At 33.9% G+C, this 20,722-nt stretch overlaps 1 protein-coding gene across 5 annotated transcripts; it reads right to left on the bottom strand.

Annotated features, from left to right (window-relative positions):
* Positions 1–673: 673 nt before the first annotated feature.
* On the bottom strand, positions 674–20,580 carry Mgat1 (alpha-1,3-mannosyl-glycoprotein 2-beta-N-acetylglucosaminyltransferase). Of its 5 annotated transcripts, XR_011701799.1 has the most exons (12): positions 20,465–20,574; positions 20,083–20,211; positions 19,893–20,007; positions 19,682–19,797; positions 17,224–17,502; positions 13,575–13,713; positions 13,127–13,355; positions 12,289–12,393; positions 12,104–12,194; positions 11,799–11,969; positions 5,873–6,111; positions 674–3,206 (listed from the first exon to the last, which is right to left on the bottom strand). XR_011701799.1 is itself a non-coding variant. In XM_071591141.1 (11 exons), the coding sequence occupies exons 2-11, from the start codon at positions 20,188–20,190 to the stop codon at positions 5,998–6,000; spliced, it is 1,467 nt and encodes a 488-aa protein (XP_071447242.1). In that variant the 5' UTR covers positions 20,191–20,211; positions 20,534–20,580; the 3' UTR covers positions 674–5,997. The 5 variants fall into 5 exon arrangements, 4 of the variants coding, with proteins under 4 accessions (XP_071447242.1, XP_071447241.1, XP_071447244.1 ...); XM_071591141.1 differs by having other exon boundaries at positions 674–6,111; positions 20,534–20,580; XM_071591140.1 differs by having other exon boundaries at positions 674–6,111.
* Positions 20,581–20,722: the final 142 nt, after the last annotated feature.

The raw sequence follows: 20,722 nt of genomic DNA, 5'->3' as shown, positions 1-20,722 counted from the left end.
AATGAATCATATTCTTAGTCAAACGTACAAAGAGAAACATCAAAGATGCTGCTAATGGCAATTAATTATCACTTAAACGCTTTGCCTCCATGAGATTGATTTTAGTCATGTTAATACAGGGTTGAAATAAATGTACATGCCTAAAATAATGTTCCGTTGGCTGGGGTATCAAGACGGGTAATACGTGTATATCTGCTAAAATTTGCATAGGTCTATTGTGGACAAATGCCATGCAGTTTGATTCGGCAATCTGATGCCAAGCCTGACTGAGATCCCATGGATACACAGTACCAGATTGTCAAAATGACAGAAAAATGCACAGGGATAAATTCTTATCAAGCACTGTAACAGAAATTCAAGCCTTGATCTAGGTCTACCTTATCTCACTGTACCAATGGCTGCGTTTATATTGAGTGTCTGGTGTCACATCAGTTCCTGGCAGGAATAATGCTTAACAATGTGCATTAAATGAATGATTCCAATAATACCATACCAAACATGAATGCATGCACGGCGAAAAAGTACACTTGTACATGGTGAACTGACGTTTTCATTGGACAAATAGAGATAGTGTCTAATTACATACAATATGCTAAAATGCACAGCTACAGAATGACGTCATCATCAATGATTCAAAAAAGCAAATTGGGACAGTATCATGATAAAATATGGCCAATTTCCAGATAATTTATTTATTTACATGACACTGATTCAGACTGCATACTCAACAAGTGTTTTTACAAGTTTCATGCTTAGGAGTTCCAGAAAAATCACATTCTGTACAACTTCACCCTTACAACCACACCATACATTTTTTTATAGTACTTGAGCTCTTACACATAGTAATCATATCCATAACAGAAGGACTGTTTAACCTTAGGGCACTCATGCACTCATCATTGTATAAAATCACATTCCTAAAACAAATAATAGAGAAGCATAGTGGAATACTGGAGGGAATGTGTGGTCATAAATCTTCAAAATTCACCTTACTACAGCGATCCATGTGGCAATGCAACATTATGCTGTAGCTTGAGATAGAAACCTCTTCATGAATCTAGTGGCTTTTGAAATATTTGAAACGAGAAATATAAGGACAAATGGCAGTGACAATAATATGAATCAATCATTAATTCCCGATTAACAATTATCCCTTCCAAAGGTTCAAGCACAGTTCATGATGTTGTACTTTGAAGATTAAATTTTATGAAAAACAACAACAGCTAAAGATAATGCAAGAGATGATCAATTCCAAAAAGTTCCAAATAGCTGTCCAGAAGCAAATTTTGAGTTAATGTTAAATCAAATCATAATATTTTCTTTGAGACTACATTAACACTTTGAATTTCATCATAATAAAGTTTTTGCCAAATTTAATATATTTACAATTTAACTGCTGACATGACTTTCACAAACCAACAGTTTTCGAGTATTAATCTGGCACTCAAGAAAACATACTTCACAGAAGCATACCAATTCAAATATTAAAAGAATAGGGCAGGTATAAATAAGTATGAAAATAAAAATGCATTAATTAAAGAATGCAAAAACATACCCACAATCAATGCGCACTTCTGCAAAACAAAGATTTTCAAAATGATAGTTATTTAATCTTTGTAGCTGAGTGTAGGATTGTCTTTTTGAGATAAAAAGTGAAATAATTCACTCCATAAATAATGTACAATAGTATGTGAGCTACTTTCACTGCTTGACCACCTACAGTTGCATAATAGCAGTAGCAGAATTATTCATCCAGTGAAACTTTTTTCTGATATAAGAGAACATTTTTGAAAATTCTCTGGCAAACAATTTTGGCACAACAATGAAAACAATTCTGCAAATGGTCTTTCACTCTTTTGTGTAAAAATGCATCAGAAAAAAATCATAAGAATGGGCCATTATCTATTTGAATCCATAGGTATCTTCGATCTGCCAGTGTTTGCGCTAGTCAGTCACAGGTCAGGAACAACCTTTCAAAAGACTGACGAACCTTTTTTTTTGGGTTTCAAATTCTGCTCAAGTTAAATGACTATTTCACAGAAAATTTTCACACATTACTGCATTCATTCCCTCTCAGCTAAGATAAATGCTTTTCCCAAATTTTCAATAAACTGACGAGGTATCATCATCAAAGAAGAGAGAGAAATTTTAGGTGAGATGTCACAGCTTGAGTAAAAATATTCCGAAAAATACAGAGAACAGGAAATTATATTGCATCTGCTATTGACACCTCACTGAAAATTGAATTACACCCTAACCTACCAACAAAAGTAATAAAACTTTTATAACAAATTTCACAGAAGTGAACTTGAAGTTATAAATAAAAGAAAAATAACTCACATTAAGCAACTTTAAATTCACAACTAACTGCATCAAGATATTTTCCAGTTTTTGATTTAAGTCTAACTCCAACCTAAGTATACTTAATTTGCATATATACAAATTCAGCAATATATTACCAAACAATAAAAATTTCAGATTTATCAAAGAAACAGAAAGAAGCATTTAAACACTTTAATGCCATTAAAATTGGCATTATATTATCCTTATGTTACAGCATACCAGAAATGAAAACAGCAGAAAATTGTGGAAACACTTCAATACACCTGAAATTGGAGCTAAAAAGACAAGCTCCACTTTACAGTTTATATTTCTTTAATGGAAATTCAAACACAGGATTATTGAATAAACAAAATGTCAGCTATCGTTTAAAAAAAATTCTTTTAGTCTTACTGCACCACAACCATCTAGAATTACAAAGACTCTCTCATAGCCTCCAACAATGTCTACAACACATGGGGCCTGATCTTACTATACACATATTACCAGCAAGTTAGCTTAAACAATTTCAGAGTGAAAACGGTATGGGTATGGGAGAGCTTTTAATGGGATAACCATGAATCTAAAAATAATTTGGGGTCCTTCAATCAATCGGCACATAGCACATCCCATCCTACATTACTATAGTACATATCACAAGTGGCTCATAGGGAAAAAGCACAAATTCCCCTATTACATTTTAATTTAATTAAAATTTGTTTTGGCAATCTAGCACCTATTTGGTTCTCACTTCTCTTAACAAGAGTATGGACTCCTTCAGTAAATACAACTTCATCACTACTGAATATACCATAAAATTAAGATAGAGCATACTTAGTAATAGAAGGGGAATGATCAGCATACTTTTGGGAACACGCCATGGAAACCTGTAAAATTTGAAATTACTTAAGCATTCCTTTGGCATACCTAAAATCTATTATGCAAACTTTAGTACAGAAATGGACTAATAAATCTTAAGTTCAAGCAAGCCTTCTCAACATTAGGAAAATGGTTGAAAGATCCCCTTAATCTTATGCATAATGATTTATGAGAAAAACTAACAATATTCTCTCCCCTAAAATACAATATGTTTGAACCATGCTTCAAAGTCCATGGACGTCAATAATGTTGTCAGTGTGATTCTGAGACTATACATGCAATTCAAATGCATACTTCTCCATGGTTAATTAGTAAGATTAATATTAAATTTCGACTAATTAGATTATACACCAGGTACATTTTTTGGATATAAAATTAAGCAAACACTCATGAGCTTGTTTTAACATTGGCCAATTCATGAATTCCCTGATGTTTACAAAATCAATCAACACAAGCCATTATTTTCCCGCACACAACAGTAATTGAACCAGTCAAACACAAATGCTGTAAAAGTTCATGCTTAGGAGAATCAACTGAAGTATTTTCCAAATAATCATAGTATTTTACACTCATTATTAGCAACTTTGATTAAAATAATTGGCCCAAAATTGGAACAAAGTTTCTTTCAATGGTCATACCAAGCCCTTACCAACCCTTTTGATAAAAATGTATTTACAGACAAAAAACTAGCATCATTTTTAGAAATGAAATTGTACAATGATATCAAGTTGCCATTTGGTAGGTAATTTCTGGGACATGAACCCAAACTTTCATTGAAAAATTAGCATGAATATATTAAGGCTGTATCCTATCAAACAAAATATACCAATGATGCACAAAATTTTTCCAAAAATGAAACATAATAATAAAATTCATGCCATTATTGACTAATGAATGCTGTGTACACAATATAATAGTTTTAAATGTATAGAAAAATGCTCACTGAATTCCCATTCATATGGAAATGGAATTGTATTTGTGGCTGAGGAAACTTTCCTCTTAATCAAGAAATATTTACCAACAGCCTTGTGGCTGAGATATAATAGGAAAAAATTACTTTCAAGATGTAGAATATCCATTTGGCAATTTAAATCACAAATAGACTATTTAGTGGCATAAAATGAACATTTTCTTCATTCATTCTATGACATAACATTAAAATAAATAACAATATCCAGTGCTAGAAGAGAATTGATGGATGTCAGCAGTCAGTCTGCAAGGGTTGTTGCTTTCCCAGAGAAGACAAACATCCAGAAACATTTTTCTGAAGAATTGTTACTTTGTCGTTCCCTAGACAATTAGCATATACAGCAAAAGAGGAACCACTGCATCCAAAACAGCACTAAATAATCAACTGCATTGTATAAACACTCGCAGTATCTCCACACATGAGTTTCATAATGCTAGATAGTTTTTTTCCTTTTTTTATTGAAGAGGAGGTGCACTGGGAATCAGGACCCTTTGTGACAGTATTATGTACACACCAAAAACTGCTCATATACTTTAAATATAGTTCATAAAAATCTACCCCACATTATACCCTCCGAAAAGGTGAAATAATGCTTTCCATATTACGCAAAGCATCATGCATTCACCTATTTAGATTAAACTGAGAAGACCATGTATGCATAACATAACAAAGCAAAAATGCAATTTAAGCATAGATTATTCTATACCCTTTGTATGCAACCTTTTCAACACCATTTTATACACGAAAGTCCATTTCATATTTTGTGGCCATTTGTAGAGTTTTACGGAAATTTAACAACTGGCAATACAATATCAAAATGCACCATTCACATCCCCTAATAGAGAACCACCAAGGAATTATGATAACATAAAAGTTTCATTTCCCTTTTCTACCAGACTCTACCTAATATATTCATTTGTCAATTATATTGAACAAAAGAAACCAAATAAATCTTCATTGTAGATAGAGCGCATCTTGGATCCTAATTACAATGAGTACTTTTCTTTGATCAATAAACTAAAAACACTAACAGACAGAGAGAGAGAGAGAAAATATTTTCTTTGCTGATAGTAGTAAATGCCTATTAGCTTAACTGATTATGTACCACTGAATAGTGTGATGAAAATAATTTACATTTACTGCGGTTAACAGAGAAAACCAGAATTGTGAAACTTCAATCTGATTTGAAAAGATTCAAAATCTTCAAAACTATCCCTTTATACTATTAACAAGGAACTTATTAAAATAAATAACTTGCAAATACGAGGAAAACTGAATTTCCCCTGACTAGTAACAACAAAAACCATTTCCACAATGAGTGATCAGGTTTTCAAACACCGGTGATTTCAAATCTGAAATCAACACCTAGTAATTTTATGTTAAAGTGAAAAAAATAATTATACATTAATAATATCATCCTCATACTCCAATTATTATGTGAATTGACTGCATCAATGTTTGGTTTATGACTTCAATTCAAAGAACAAAAGAAAGAAAATTTTAAAACAATTAATGCAGCAATTCTGAATTATATGGAATATAAATCAGCCAATTAGTTTGCTTATGATGCCAATCATTCTCTGTAATGAGCAAGTCACAACATTAGAGCCTAGTATATAATAAATAGAATATCCTCTGTAAATCAAAGATGATAGTCTTCATGAATAATATATGAAGGGCAAAGCTCAGGCCTAAGACATTCACCTTATTCAAACTAAGGCTTTTCTGAGCAGTAGATGCAGGATGTAGGAAGTTTTTGGTGCTAAAACTTTTAGGGTTAGAGTGCAGGACCATGAATTTTCAATGAGAGAGATGATTTTGAATAGGTGCTAGCTCCAAGTTGGATCATATCCTTTCCAATTGGCACTAGGTGCCAGGTGAACTCTCCGGCCCTTATAGCTAAAACTGACCACGCCTCTGTATCCAGTTCTAGGTACCCCACTCTGAAAGAGCACATGCAGTTATTAGCATACAATTATATTAATCAAAACTATCAAATTATAATTTCTAACACTATTAGGGAAAAGAATACTACAGAGATATGGCAGTGAAATGTGTACATTCGTGGTGTCCAAGTACGATCTGCACAGAGAATCTGATTCATGGCAATTAAGAAGATTATGGGAAGTATTTTTATTAACTGAAATAAAATTTTTTCTCCCATTTGACCCAAAAGAGGGAGAATAACTTTCCTTGACTGCATTGAGCAGATAAATGATTCCCAAATCATTAATCAGACAAAAACAATTGACAATGTATTTCATAATGTAAATTAAATGAGGACATCCAATACATAGCAGCTTATTTTAATTATGGTTTATCCACATTTTTAACCTAATTTTTAGATAGCAGTGGAGCTTGAACAGTTTTACTGTAACTGGTACTCCTTACATTACCAATGAAAGTATATACCAAGTAAGACATACATGATTTAACAGGACATTTTGGATCAAAAAGCTGAAATCAGCTAATATACTATGTAGGTGTGTGTGTGTATATACAGAAAATTTAATGCATAAGGAAAGCCTTAAGAACTTTTGATTTAATTTTTCCTCCTGTATTTCTTGATTTTAGGATTTACGGTTGATGCTTAGTTTCTTACTTACAAGGGTTGCTATTTATATTTCCAGCCTAATAATGAAAAGACAGTCATTCATTGTTGAAAATGACTTCAATGTTTTTCAAAGTATTCTCCAAGATAATCAATACCCTTTTGCATGACCTTGAACCAATTTCCACATCACTTTTTCCAATCTGATTGAGGTACCTCCAAAATATGATTTTTGAATGCATCAACTTCTTCTTCAGGTGCCGAAAAACATTGGCCACGCAATTGTTTCTTGATAGACGGGATTAAAAAGAAGACATTTGTTGCTAAATAAGGGCTGTACGAAGGATTACCTAACACTTCAATGTTTTGGCCAGTGAAATAGGTAAGGAGTTTATTCAGCCGATCTGCGAGAGCTTGCATTGCCATTATGAAGAATGATCATTCGTTGCCACTTCTTTGTCTGTATTTCACCAAGCACTTCTGGCAAACAAATGCTCGTGTACCATTGAGAATTTAAGGTCCTACGTTGCTCTAACAGTGCGGTTGCCACATGTCCAGTTATTCTGAAGTAAAGACAATAATTTGCTTCAATGTGCTTCGTGCAGGAATCACTTTGGTTGGATTTGGCTTGTCTTGGAAGACCCATACAGTGGATTGCTGTTTTTTTCGGGCTCATATGCATAAATCCAAGATCCGTCACCTGTGTAGATGGTATACACAGCTTTTGATACACTGTGATTATATCTATTGGGCATGTCTTTGCAGCTATTGACACGAGCATCTTTTGGAGCTTTTGCCAAATTATGCGGGATCCAACACGAACAAATTTTTTTCCAAGCTAAATGTTCATGCAATATCTTATTGATGCTCGTCATACTAATCCCCAAGGATACTTATATCTCACGATAAGTCACATGACAATCTTCGTTCACTAGTTCTTTCACAGTATCAATTTTTTCTAGCAAAACAAGTGATTTTGAACGACCTTCACAACTTTCGTCGCTGAGCGAACAGTGGCCATAATGGATTCGTTATATCAGCATTTCACAGTGGCAAACATGAGGCTCTGTCGTCAAAAGTGGATGTAAGTTGATTGATGCAGTCCTGAGTTTTTTTGCCGAGACAAAATTTTTGAGTCACTGTAAACAACTCAAGTTATGATCAAACGACAAAATGTTATGGAGAAAGTTAGCTCAAAATATAAATAACAACCCTCGTATTCAATGCTAAGTTTCGGTTGTATAACCATTTGGAAGTGGTTCAAGAAAAATAATCCACTGAGTGTATTTTCTTTTGAGGTTTCATTGCATATATCTTGAGTAAACTGATAGCACAAAAGGGACTTCTAAAGCCAAAAAACACGATAGGAAAGTAATTGGAAAAAGAACAAGAAAACAATGGTTTACAGATTACATTATTAGAAATACAAATAGGAGAAAGAGATGGAAGATTGTAAACACACAGGGTAAAGAAAGTGGTAAGAACTGCAAAATAAATTGAGGTAGAAAATTAAAAGAGCAAAATAAGCATGGTAGAAGATGTACTGCAAGGATATGGAATGTTTACAAAGGAAGAGTGAAATGGGTGCACTTATAAGAAGGCAAAAGAACTGACAGGAAATAAGAAGCAAATATTGTATACATTCAAACTATCAAAGATAAGTCAGAAAAATTATTAATTGAACCTGTGAAGGTTTAAGAGAGATGGAAAGAAATATACACAGGAACTATATGGTAATGACATTAGACCATTAAGCTTAGAAATAGAAAATGAATATGATATAGATGAGGATAGGTAGATGTAAATAGGTCCAAACCTATACATTTCTCAGACTGCTCAGGTGCAAGTGGTGGAGGGAGTCAGGATAGACGATGATAGGATAAGTAAGAGAGGAATGCCCATTACCTCCAGTGCTTTTCAACATGCATGTGGAGGAAATGGTTAAAGAGGTATGGGAAAAACTAGAGATATGAATGAAAGCCTGTGCACAATTCATTAAATCAGATTTGGGATACCAAGGTTTAGACTGCCAGTCAGGCAAAGGATTGCTGAGTGCCGTAGAAATGGGATAAGAGTAAAAGTAAACAAAATAAAGTTCAATTTGTTTTCGAGAAAGATTATGCTTAATTTAATATATTAACATGACCAGGTGGAACAGTTTACCTATCTCAGATGTGTTTTGGACCAAAATGGTCAAAGTAGTAGGGACATAAGAGGAAGAAATGCATAAGGCAAAGAAGGTTTCACAAGGAGGCGGGAGTTGATGGTAGAGACATTGGGTAAGGACATTAAGAAAAGGCTCGTTTAAACATTAATATGGAGAGTGGTTTTGTATAGCACAGAAGCATGGTCAATGAAGAAATACAATAGGCTTTGTTTAAGGAAAGACAATAAGGTTTTGTAACGAGGGTGTGGACAAGGCTAGAAAAAGTGAAATGGACAGAAAGTAAAGCACACAAGAAGGTGCTACACTGATGAGGAAGAGGAGACTTTTACGAGAAATACAATGGACAGGAAAGATGGATACAGAGCCTTTTGATTGGCGATGGTATGTTGAAGACAATGATAAAGGGGAGGACACTAAAAAAGAGACAAAGAGGTAAGAAATGGATTGGGCAGAATGAAGGGATGACGGAAGTGCAATGGAACCTCTTAGGACAAGCATAATTTGTTCTCCCATCTTTCTCGTAAAGTGAAAAACTCATTTAATGAAACAACTTTTTGTACATAAATTAATATAAAATATGCTAATATGTTCCATGTCAATATAATAAACTCTGTACAAGGTTTATAAAAAAAATTATGTACACATTGCTTAGGATCATTTTATATTTTCTTCTACTGCAGAATGAATCAACCGGTAATGCAAATTCTTTGAAAAAACCAAAAAAAGAATCTAAATAATAAGTTTATCATTTATGCTGCGAACCTCATTTCTTTTTACGACAAAGCTGTCTGGAGACATTTTTTTTCCAATGCTTCAAAAATTTTGCAACTCAGAATTATCCTTGAATAAATTTCTGGCAAAGCAACTGCCTTATAAGGGTGATGCCTCACAATAGTTTCTCTCAATATCCACATTACATTTAGCCTGCTATTTTGGACTTCACACTCCTTGAAGGCTCATGGAGTTTCTGAATGGTATACAAGCAGGGGCTTAATTTTCAAATCACTGCTTGCATTAGTACAAAATAGGAGAATTGATTGCATTTCATTGAAGCCAAGCTATGAATTCTCTTCTACAATTTCATGGACAAATATAGTTTTGCCCCAGCATCTTCTTCCAGAAGGGACCTGTCTCATCACAATTAAACATTTGTTACAGCAGGTAACCCTCAGAATCTCAAACTTATTGAAGTAACAGATGAATGTCCACCGCCTTTGAGTCGAAGCTTGCGGCTTCACCAAACTTCGCTATGCCGTGAATGCTGGCTCTCCTCGAACTACACATAAATACTTCTTCAGCCAGTAATACTCCTGACATCTTTTGAATAAGGTCCACAAAAATCACTTACCCCTTCTCACAAATGCTATTCTCATTAATAGTGTCTCATTGAAATTGCTTCTCATTTTTCCATATGAGAAGAAACCTGTCTACATTGTTGAGAATATGAAACCATTGAATAGATATTCTTGCCAACTCTTTGAAGAATCTATTTCCTTAGTCTTATCCCTAGATCAGCCACACTCATACCTGTTCTCAATTTTAAATGATTTTACTTTTCATTTCTACGGTATTTTTATTCTCTATTATTTTCCATGATTTTTCTTTGGGGACCTTTTCAACACTTAGCTCAAAATATAATACTTGGCCCAAAAAAAAGTCTGAACACAAGTTTTGAAAAATGTGTGACGACTAGTAACACTAAGATGCTTGCAGAATGAGTACTAAATGCAAACTGAAGTAGCAGGTAAGCAATTGCTCCTGGAGTTCCCTTCTCCTCGTCACTAGTTATGTGAACAGTTGCTTGCTTAGTGAGCCATTTTAGGGATCAACATTTTTGCTGGTTATGAGAATAACTCACTATGCGAGGTGCTCATTAAGCAAGGTTTCACTGTAAGCAGAATTTAAGAAGGGTTCATTGCAATGCTGGGTGTCAGGTTGTATTTTAAAATATGCATATATTCGTACCATTGTATAGGCTGTGTCCTTCTGACACCTACCTGACTGGCAGAACATCAATAAAAATCATTATATGGATGAAATTGATGGTTTTCTCACGTTATCGCTAACAAGCCACAGTATGAAAAGTAATAAGCTACTAATAACTTATCTACCCTAGCATTGTGCTACCCACTATACAGATGCAACTTGCCACAAAAGGCCAACCCAAATTTGTATATTCTACTGGTCAGTACCTTCAAAATTCCAGTACCCTCCTTAACATGTCAATTAGAGTCCAATGTATTTTCCATAAATACTTTGTAAACTTTAATTTAAATATTCCTTATTGATTCAATTTTGAATATGAGTCACAAGTTATTAGTTATTCCAGATACACTAATAAGACAAAAAGTATTACATGATATATTTAATCATATTTTAGAAAATAAATTGTTCCATGCAATAAATTCAAAAAATTAATTCAAAATTACTTAAAAACCCAATCACTATAGTAATAAGATAGGTAGATATAAATATTTATGACGAAAAGAGTAGTAACCTCATATTTCCCTAATTCTATTTTGTTTTACTGCCTATATATTATTTAGAGTACAAAAAATTGCAGATTACAGCCAAAATAATAAAGAGAGCAAGAAAAACACTGAGGATGTGAAAATTTACATTAGAGAGTTACTTCAAAGAAAATTGATTCCCCAAAAAATCAAAATTTTTATAAAAGTCATTCATATATTAGCAGTACTACATCAGGAACTGCATTTCATCATGATTTAATAATTCTGTTTCATTCATAATGTGAATAATGTATACATTCAAAAAATTAATTCAAAATTACTTAAAACCCCAATCATTGATATCCTCCGCACACAGCCCTGGAAATTATGATGTACATACTCAAAGCCTCTGCAATGCTTATTGCAGATTTTTTCTCATATGAACTCAAAATAGTATCTTACCTTAAAGTCATCCATGAGACCCAACATTTTTGCTGTGCGCTTGTAAGCATCCTTTGTGTTGTAAGGTATCCGAAGAGGACCAGTTCCACTCACTGATGCAGACTTCAACTGCTGAAATGTTACTACAGGACTCTCATAAACTTGCTTAACAAATTGAACATCGTAGTTATCCTGCAGCATTGCATTAAATTGAAGAAAGATTTAAAACTCATTGAATCAAAAGAGAAACATGTTAGGGATATTTATCTATTTTTTACAAAAACTATAAATTCATTGAGGAAAAAAACTGCAAAAGAATGACTCACCTTCATAAGGTATGTTAGATTTAGTTTAGTAAAAGGCACAAACTTTTCATTGAGTTTAATATACTTTAAATGCTTTTCATAGAAAAGACCACTGAAACAGAAATGCCAATTCATTAGTTTTAAATTTAATCTCAGATTTGCTCACGATATTCAGACACTTCAATTGAGCTTGTAAGGATACATACTTGCTTACACCTATTTTCCCAAAAGTTCGAGTTCTCGAAATTTCAGGGCGAATACAGGCTCTATTCTTTCTCTGTTCTGGCTGCCTTACCCAATCATCCCAATACCTAGTTAAAGAAATTAACATTTAGTAAGTAGTAGAAAACACAATGTACAATTACAGTGTTTTTAGGACAAACCACATTCTCACACTCATGCCATTGATTTGTATTGCATATATAATCAAATACATTATTTTAATTTTGAAATATTTTACAGCCGTAGTTAATTAGCACTTCTTTTATTATATATTGCATGCCACTAGACTAAGCAGCAGCAGAGGTTTTTAAAGTTCTAGTGTTATTTTTAAGGCTGACAAGAATTAGTGACTTAGTGTCTTGAATTTAGCATAGTTGAAATATCAGGAGCAGTAAAAAATGTTTACCGCCATTGTTCAGACTTGAGGGAGTTAAGTTTTAAATTTGAAAAGTTTAACTCCCTTCTTATTCACACAGTTGAGTTAGAAGTAAAGATTATGGAGTCAATATTAAACTACTTAACATAAATCCTGATACTATAAAACACTTCATCATTCATAAATGTGTAGAATCAGATACTTCAAATAAAACAATATCAAAGTCGCTCTGTCAATGTTCACTCATGGTATGTAGTTCACACACAAGGTGTTCATGATTATTACTGAATCTTACAATTTCCATTGTGAATTTTAAATGTTTTTTTTTAAGGAATGAATAATTCATCTCTCTTGAGTATTTGTTTTAATAGTCTTCTGAGTAGTCTTGTAATTACTAAACTAACACTTAGTTTGGAAAAGTACCAAAAAAATATTCATTGACTCACGACTTGGGCCATTTAGGTGCAAGTTCAGACCACAATGATTTCCGCAGCATCCACCCAAGGCCAGGAAAGAAGTCAGTACGATGAAGGAGATGTGGAGAATGTGAATCAACCAATGCTTCCTTCCCATTGTCATTCCATGCGGATACACACCACAATGTTGGGTCAAGAGCCAATAGTTTCCATGTGCCAAGAAAGTATTCAAAGAAGTCTGTTGAGACTTCCAAGTCATCTGTTCAAGAAATTGATTTTTTAAACTTAATTAACCAGTACTAACACTGAAAAGATTTTAGAAAATCAGCATAAGTAAAAGAGTACTAAAATATGGTAAAATGATCTGCTCAGGTACAGGGAATTTAATTTTATCTAATATCATAGAAAAAAGGTACAAATGTCTCAATGGAAATTGCACTGAAACTAAAATAAAGTGAATAACATAACTGATACATACCTTCAACTATAATTACAGTATCATAACCTAGCTCAAAGAATGTATAATTCAGAGCCCATCCATAATGTCTGGCAATTTTAAAATAGCCTTTGAATTTTTTCTCCTTTGTAGGAACTGGGATGTCACTTTGGTCTGGTTGCTGAAAATTACAAATACATTGTTTCAAACAAATTAGTTTAACACATTCATTGAACAGGGCCTATGAAAAAATTAAAATTAAAGTAATGGTCAATGTAATGTCAAATTTAAAAATTATAATAGAACAAACAGCCACTCAGAATAAAGAATTGAGGATAAACCATAAATTGTTAACAGATCTCTGGAAGATGGCGAAGAAATATGATTTATATGGTGTTAGCCATGGTCATTTCAAAACTACAAGTGGTAGAAAAATATGAAGTTAAAAATGAGGAGAAGAATAAGGGGGGAGGGCAGGAGTGAGTTGAAAGAAAGAAATATAAATGTTATACACAAAAGGTGACACATCTTCAGTTATTATGCTTGATGAAGTTCATATTGAAGCACTGCATTTGAATTTGAACTCTTCAGAAAGCAGTACAATCCGGCATCCATACTCCTTTGAATTTCTTCCACCATGTCAAACACATATGTATGCATTTCCCTTTTCATTAAACCATTTTCTCTCCAACAAAATAAAAAACGATATTTTTTCTAAAAAGCTCATAAACATTGAAAATCTTATAGTTTTCCTATGCTACATGTACCATACCCTCAAAAATACAAATTTAAGAAATTAATGGTGGTCTCGTCCACAACCCTATCCTAATCCCAAAACAAAGGTGTTAAGCTCCTATTCTATCCCTTCTAGACAAATAGATTTTCCTAAAATTATAAAATAAGAAAGCTGGGCTATTTCTTCCACCAATAAACTTAAATGAAAAACTGTTATTCCCCAAACAAAAATCTTATCCTTCCAAATTAAATCTGGAATTTACATAACATTTAATGTAAAGTCTCTTCATATTATCATATTACTTCTTAAGTCTGTTGGTTTCTCATCTCACAATTGGTTTAGTTTTATTTAATTCTTGGAACAATTCTTTTTACAACTCATAACATTCTTCCATTTCCTTCTACAGACCTTCCGAATAATTTTTGTGCTATTATTTCCTCAGCAGCTGCTGCCAACCCATTTTTAAGGTCTACCCCATACTCTCATTTAGATTATTACTGATGCATGGGATTTCTTCTTTTTTATTCCAAATAAAGCATCCACATACTAATTTTGTGCCCTTCACTTCTTTTGAATTTTTAATTAAATTTTACAGTCACCAAACTATGACATGAACCTGCATCCTCATGTGCAAATTGATGATCCTGTTTCTTATTTTATGCCTGATCATAATGTAGTTCCTGCGGATACCTCACTTTATCTTTAAGATTTTTTGTACATCCTTCAACTGGTATGGTCAGTAACTTTTAAGCTAACATTAAACCCATTGTTCCGTAAAATGCCGCCATATTCTCTCTGTGGTCATTCCATGTTCCTAAACCAAACTCTTCTATCTAACTCCCACCTTTCCCACCACCTAAGAGTCCCATTAGGTGCATTTAACAAAAAATGTCTCGTACTTTAATATCAGTAAATGGAGCTTCATAGAAATAACTTTCATGCGCATTCATACAGTCATTGCAAGCACAAATAGAACTTGGAACTAAAATTACCACCATTCTTATCAGGAAGTCTTTTATGTATTATTAAATATATTTTCCCGAAAATACAGTGAAACCTGTACGAAGAAATCACTCGGTGCTCAGATGAAAAATGACCATTAAGAGGTTTGGTCATTTGATAAGAGGAAAGGTGCCTGGATAGATTTGTTCTTGAAATTTGATAGCAAATGAGCAGGCACACACTTTGAACAATGGTAGGACTAATAAAACTCATGATTTAATTATAGCTGGACATAATCAGTTTTCCAATGCTATTCATTCATGATGAGAAAATGTTTGATGCAGAGTAATTTAAAGTAAAATTAAAAATGCTCACACCTACCAAAATATTATCTATGGGAAGCAAAAAAAAAAAAACATTTGAAAAATAGTTACATACACGAATATACATGATGCACACAAAAATTTGGTTAGAACAAAAATATACTTAAGTAAATCGTTAACCTAGAAATGATATTTTACAAAAATAAGAGAATTGTTGTGTTCTGTGTGAAAGGTCAATCTTGGGGACTTGGACAGACAGCAAAATGGACTGAAAGCATTAGGTAGTCTGAACTGCTGAAAAAATCAAAGATCCTTGTTGATTTTTATTCTAAAATTGGAAATTTTGTAAACAATCATCAAAATTGTCACATAAAATGGTGTATCTTTCTTTAGATTTTAATTTTTAGTCAATATAACTTTACAGCAATAAACAAGGGTTATTGTTCGGGCATTCCCTTTTCAAAAGCATACTTCATTTCTGTAAAAAGGTTGCTCATTTCCTTGCCATATTATTTGTCACTTTTTACCAAATTATTATACCTCCCTATTACTGAAAGAGCCTCTTGAGCAATCAAACTTAGTTTCTGGTCTGATTCAAGGGTATCACTGAAATCTTCAGTAATGGTTCCTTAAGAAAAACATCATCCAACAAGTGAGAAAAATAATGAGTACAATACTTGCTCTTACAATAAACGATGTAATAGTGATCAGTACAAACATTTTATCTGCAGCACTCTGAAGCACAATATCCTCTTTATCACCATTGAAGTCAAAATTTGGTCTTCCTCCTCTGACACCATTTGCCTACACTCAAACCCTGCAGCTTGAGCCTAATCTTCCACATCATCTGATGGTATCCCTTCAATGTCAATGAAATCATACAACTGAAAGTTGATTCCCTTGTTCTTTCTTTGCCACTTTCTTTTTACTCCTGGTTCGTGTTACTATTATACCAGACATTCAAAATATCGTTTCTAATTTTTAAACCTCCCGTTATGAGTATTCCCACGCTTGAATAATTCAGCTAACTTTCTTTCTGATTCACCTTTATTTCAGGCTTCAGTAAGTCTATCCTTTTCCTCCAAACTCAAACAATTTTCCATCCTGAAATTTTTAACTAGTGGATTATTCTTGCACTGTTACTCAAAGCCAAATCTTATGAGTATAATACCAAATAACTGCGATGGTCCATACTCCTCAAAAAATCATTCATTCTCCCTTACAAATGTTTTGGGGAGAAACAAATGACACACAACCTCTGCAAAGAGGATTAAGCTCACACACATTCTGTATGAAGAGCCACCTGCCATCTAGAAGGGGGTCATTATCCCCTGCAATTGTATGCATTTTTCCCTTCCTTGAAGGTGAAACAGTGGTGGCCGCAGTTGGGCTGGTCTGATTCCCAGATGGTGAGAAATACCAAAGTTTACCACCATCTTTGGCTGCCGAATAGAGGGAAGAGCCCATTGATGCAACAGTGTTTGGTCAGGGTAAGGGGTGGTCTTTAAATAAGGATATTATCTACATTTAACAAATGGGCATTATAGTCAGTCCCAGAAAAAGACTAGTCGTTAGATGGGGTGGTTGCTGAGAGAGGTTTTACTGTACTAAAATGAGCTAGATTATCAAATCATTTCTACGAAGTTTACATGCATTGAAAAACTAAGAAGAATAGAAAAAAGCAAATTACCCGAATGTGAGTAAGCTGGTCACCATAGGAATCGATAACATCTGACGTAGCCTTATGATCACAGTCTTGGGTAACAACAATGGGAAACTTATCTGGAGATGGACGATAACGAATAAGGCCATCCAAGCAGCGTCGCACAGTGACACGATTACAAGCAAACACAAGAATAGCAATGACAGGAACATCTGCCAACTCAATAGAGTTCAAGTCTTTTCCTTTTAAACTTTCACCGGCCAAAACATCAGGATCTGCAACATCATTAGGTTGTATGTGAGGGACCTTAATAAATGAGAAAATACAAAAATTAGCATTAAATAATTAAACTAAAAGGGGCAAGCTACGAGTTCTATTCATTCACTGAAATGTCTTCTTTCAATGGCGATTGCTCAACAGTATAGATGCACACTTGTTTCATGTGATAGCATATGGCATAGAACAAAAAAGTATTATTTTTCTGGATGGAAGAGAAATTTTGCCTGTTTCATTCCAACCATTACCAATTACAGTGTCATACACATCTCATTACTGAAGGCAGATAATATCAAGCTTGAAATATAGAACACCAATCCAAACCAGCCAGCATTTCATGATGCCTGAAACACTTCTTAACCCCCAGAGTTAAGGGGAACATATACACCAAATTTCAAGGAAATTGGCAGTCCATGGTCCTCCCCTAGTCAGTCTTATACTTACACTGATTGCATTGCATTGACAGAAAGAGATATGGACACTCTCAAGGAAATGTGCAAAGCATTAGATGAGAAGAGCCAAATTATGGGCTCAATTGAGGTAAAAATGATACACATATGACAATGCCAGCATCAGAATACAAACTGGATGGATGGATGGACTTAAAATATAACAACTGAGCATAAAACTTTGGAAGTGAAAAGTGTTTGATCAGTTACCTTAGTACAGATCTAAATGGTGAGAACTTGGAGATGAATACAAGGATAATGGCTAGAAATAGAGTTATGCACTCCACTCACAAAGCACCTGAATTTGATCCTCATATGAAGGACTTTTTCTAGTCCCTTCATAGGAGGATCAATCTCAGGTACACATTAAAATGAAACAGTTTCTGGCGTCACTTGGTGGAAATTCTTCATATTGAAATTAAATTAAAAATACTTCACCTTTCCACATTTTTACGTGGAAAGGCAAAGTATTTTAAATTTAATTTCAATACGCATTAAAATATTACAGAATTTCAGCTATATTTTATAATACATATACACGCCACACACCATAATATCATTGCCTATGGCTCAAATAATGTGAAAGCTATAGATGCTAATGATAATACTTATTATATGTATATTAAATTGAAAATGTCACAGTGTTCATGGCCAAGTGAGGGATGGTGAATACAAAAAAAACAGAACTATCGAGAAAAATGAAAGGATTCTCAGAGGCAAGGAAAATTAGATTTATTAAGCCCAGAAGGCTGGCTTGATGAGGTTATACGGAGCAGATGATTAAGTTATGAACACCAAAGAAGATTATGCATTTGAGTATGGAGGGGAGAAATGTAAGGGGATAATCAGGAAAGAGATGAATACAGGTTCCAGAAGAGTTTTAAAGATAGTTTGGGAAGGTAGTTTGTGAAGGATTATTACATGTATGCCTCTTACCACTACACTGAAGCCCCTTTCAAATAGAAATACTCAAAATCATGACACAGACACTTCATAAAATTTTATGGACTGAAGAAAGAGAAATATCAATTCTTGGAGATTGATAGGTCATATGGTGTACTCCCAAAACTTGTGAATTCACATCTAATGGTCCCATGTGATGCTAAAATTTTCCATTATTCCTTCTGCATCGAATACAATTTCATGAAATAAAGTGCTACATACACCCAGTTGAAGCTTTCATGTATTGTCAATGTCGACAAGAAATATCTGTCACCAATGGACAGCTGGCACATCATCATGATACCGGTAATAATAGTCTCCATGGACAAAAATCTATAATAGAAATTTTCCATGCATACTTGCAAACTTTATAACTAATTTTTACCGCAGACTTCGGTTGCTTTGAATTCTGGGTCACTGATATTTATTAATCGATTTACATGGAATAATTTAAAGTTTGAAACATATTTTATTGGGGCCAAAAACCAAATATTTTTATATAATATGATACATGTGTATTCAAACAACCATCCGTGTAGCAATTCGGCCCCGGTACTCTCAAAGTTGGTCGTATTAGTTCAAAACGCGAAAAATATTGCTTAGTTGTAACTTTGTCATTACTTTAATTCTTCACCCGTTTCCTTTCATGAAATATTAACCAAAAAAAGTTGTGTTCTTGGATAATTATTATCAACACGACCGAACGACAACCTCCTCAGTTCATTAGGCAGCCCAATTTACGGGCAATTCAACCAAAACATATTAGGAGGATGACAAAACTTGTCGCCATAACAATATACGAGTTAACGAATGCTTACCTCATCCTCTTTTATGCTATCCTCTGCATCTGGAAAAATATTGTCTTTTGACGAATCTTTGACGTCTGGTTTATCCGGCAGGTCTTCCTTCTGCATTCGTTCTAATATTTCCAGCTCTGCAATAAGCGCAGTTATTAAGTTACAAAAATTAAAATATCTCAATCTGAGCGAGAGTACTTTCAAGTTGTTCAAATAAAAGTTATTGCTATACCTTGATGTTTAATAATTTGACGAAGTTTGGCCAAAAAATGTACATTTGAGGAGAATTGCTGGTTGAGTTCCTGTTCTAATTTAGACAAATGTTGCATGACATTTGTACCGCCTCTCTATAAGGTAAGAAAATGATCATATTGCTGCCAATGTAACAAAATCTTAAGCAAACCTTCTAAAATAGTACTCACATCATCTGCTTTGTTTCCCAGAGGGCGATGACGAAATATGAAATAAGTCGCTACGGCCCATGAGAACAGGGAGAACAGAACAAAGATGTAGAATTGTTTTTTACGCATTGCAATCCTTCCTCACATAATCTGCAAAGGACGTGTGATATTTATAATTAATATGCATTTACATCTACGTCAAAAAAGTCACATTTTATTACACATCTGCTGCCTATTTCATTTAAGACTACATACAAACAAAATCTGATGAACTACACAGATCTTTATCCATAATAACAGCCCGCTAATAATTTTCTTGGTTCCGCCAATGAACGTGTACCGAAACAAAGCATTAGGAGGTCATAACTTGGAAATTTAACGAAATAATTAAGTCTAAACTTACTGATGTCTTCATTAAACTTTATAGGCCAAAACTGCGGTAGTAAAGTCGAATAAGAGGCCGTTAAGTTACCTAACTGATTTTGTTGACGACACGGCAGACATTGCCACAACTCTTTTCTCTGCGGAGTGGGAAGGTCAGTACTACGAAACAAAATAGAAACGCCAAACGCAAGCAGCGCAGCCCACTGCGCTCTATGAATGCAGTCTCTTAGTGGGGGAAGTAACATTGGCACAATAAAAACATCGGGGTATTTTAATT

This window comes from Hetaerina americana, unplaced genomic scaffold (assembly GCF_022747635.1).
Source record: "Hetaerina americana unplaced genomic scaffold, ioHetAmer1.1.p SCAF_42, whole genome shotgun sequence".
Lineage (NCBI taxonomy): Eukaryota > Metazoa > Arthropoda > Insecta > Odonata > Calopterygidae > Hetaerina > Hetaerina americana.
Note: the sequence above shows the minus strand (reverse complement) of the source record. Positions and strands in the feature narration are given on the sequence as shown.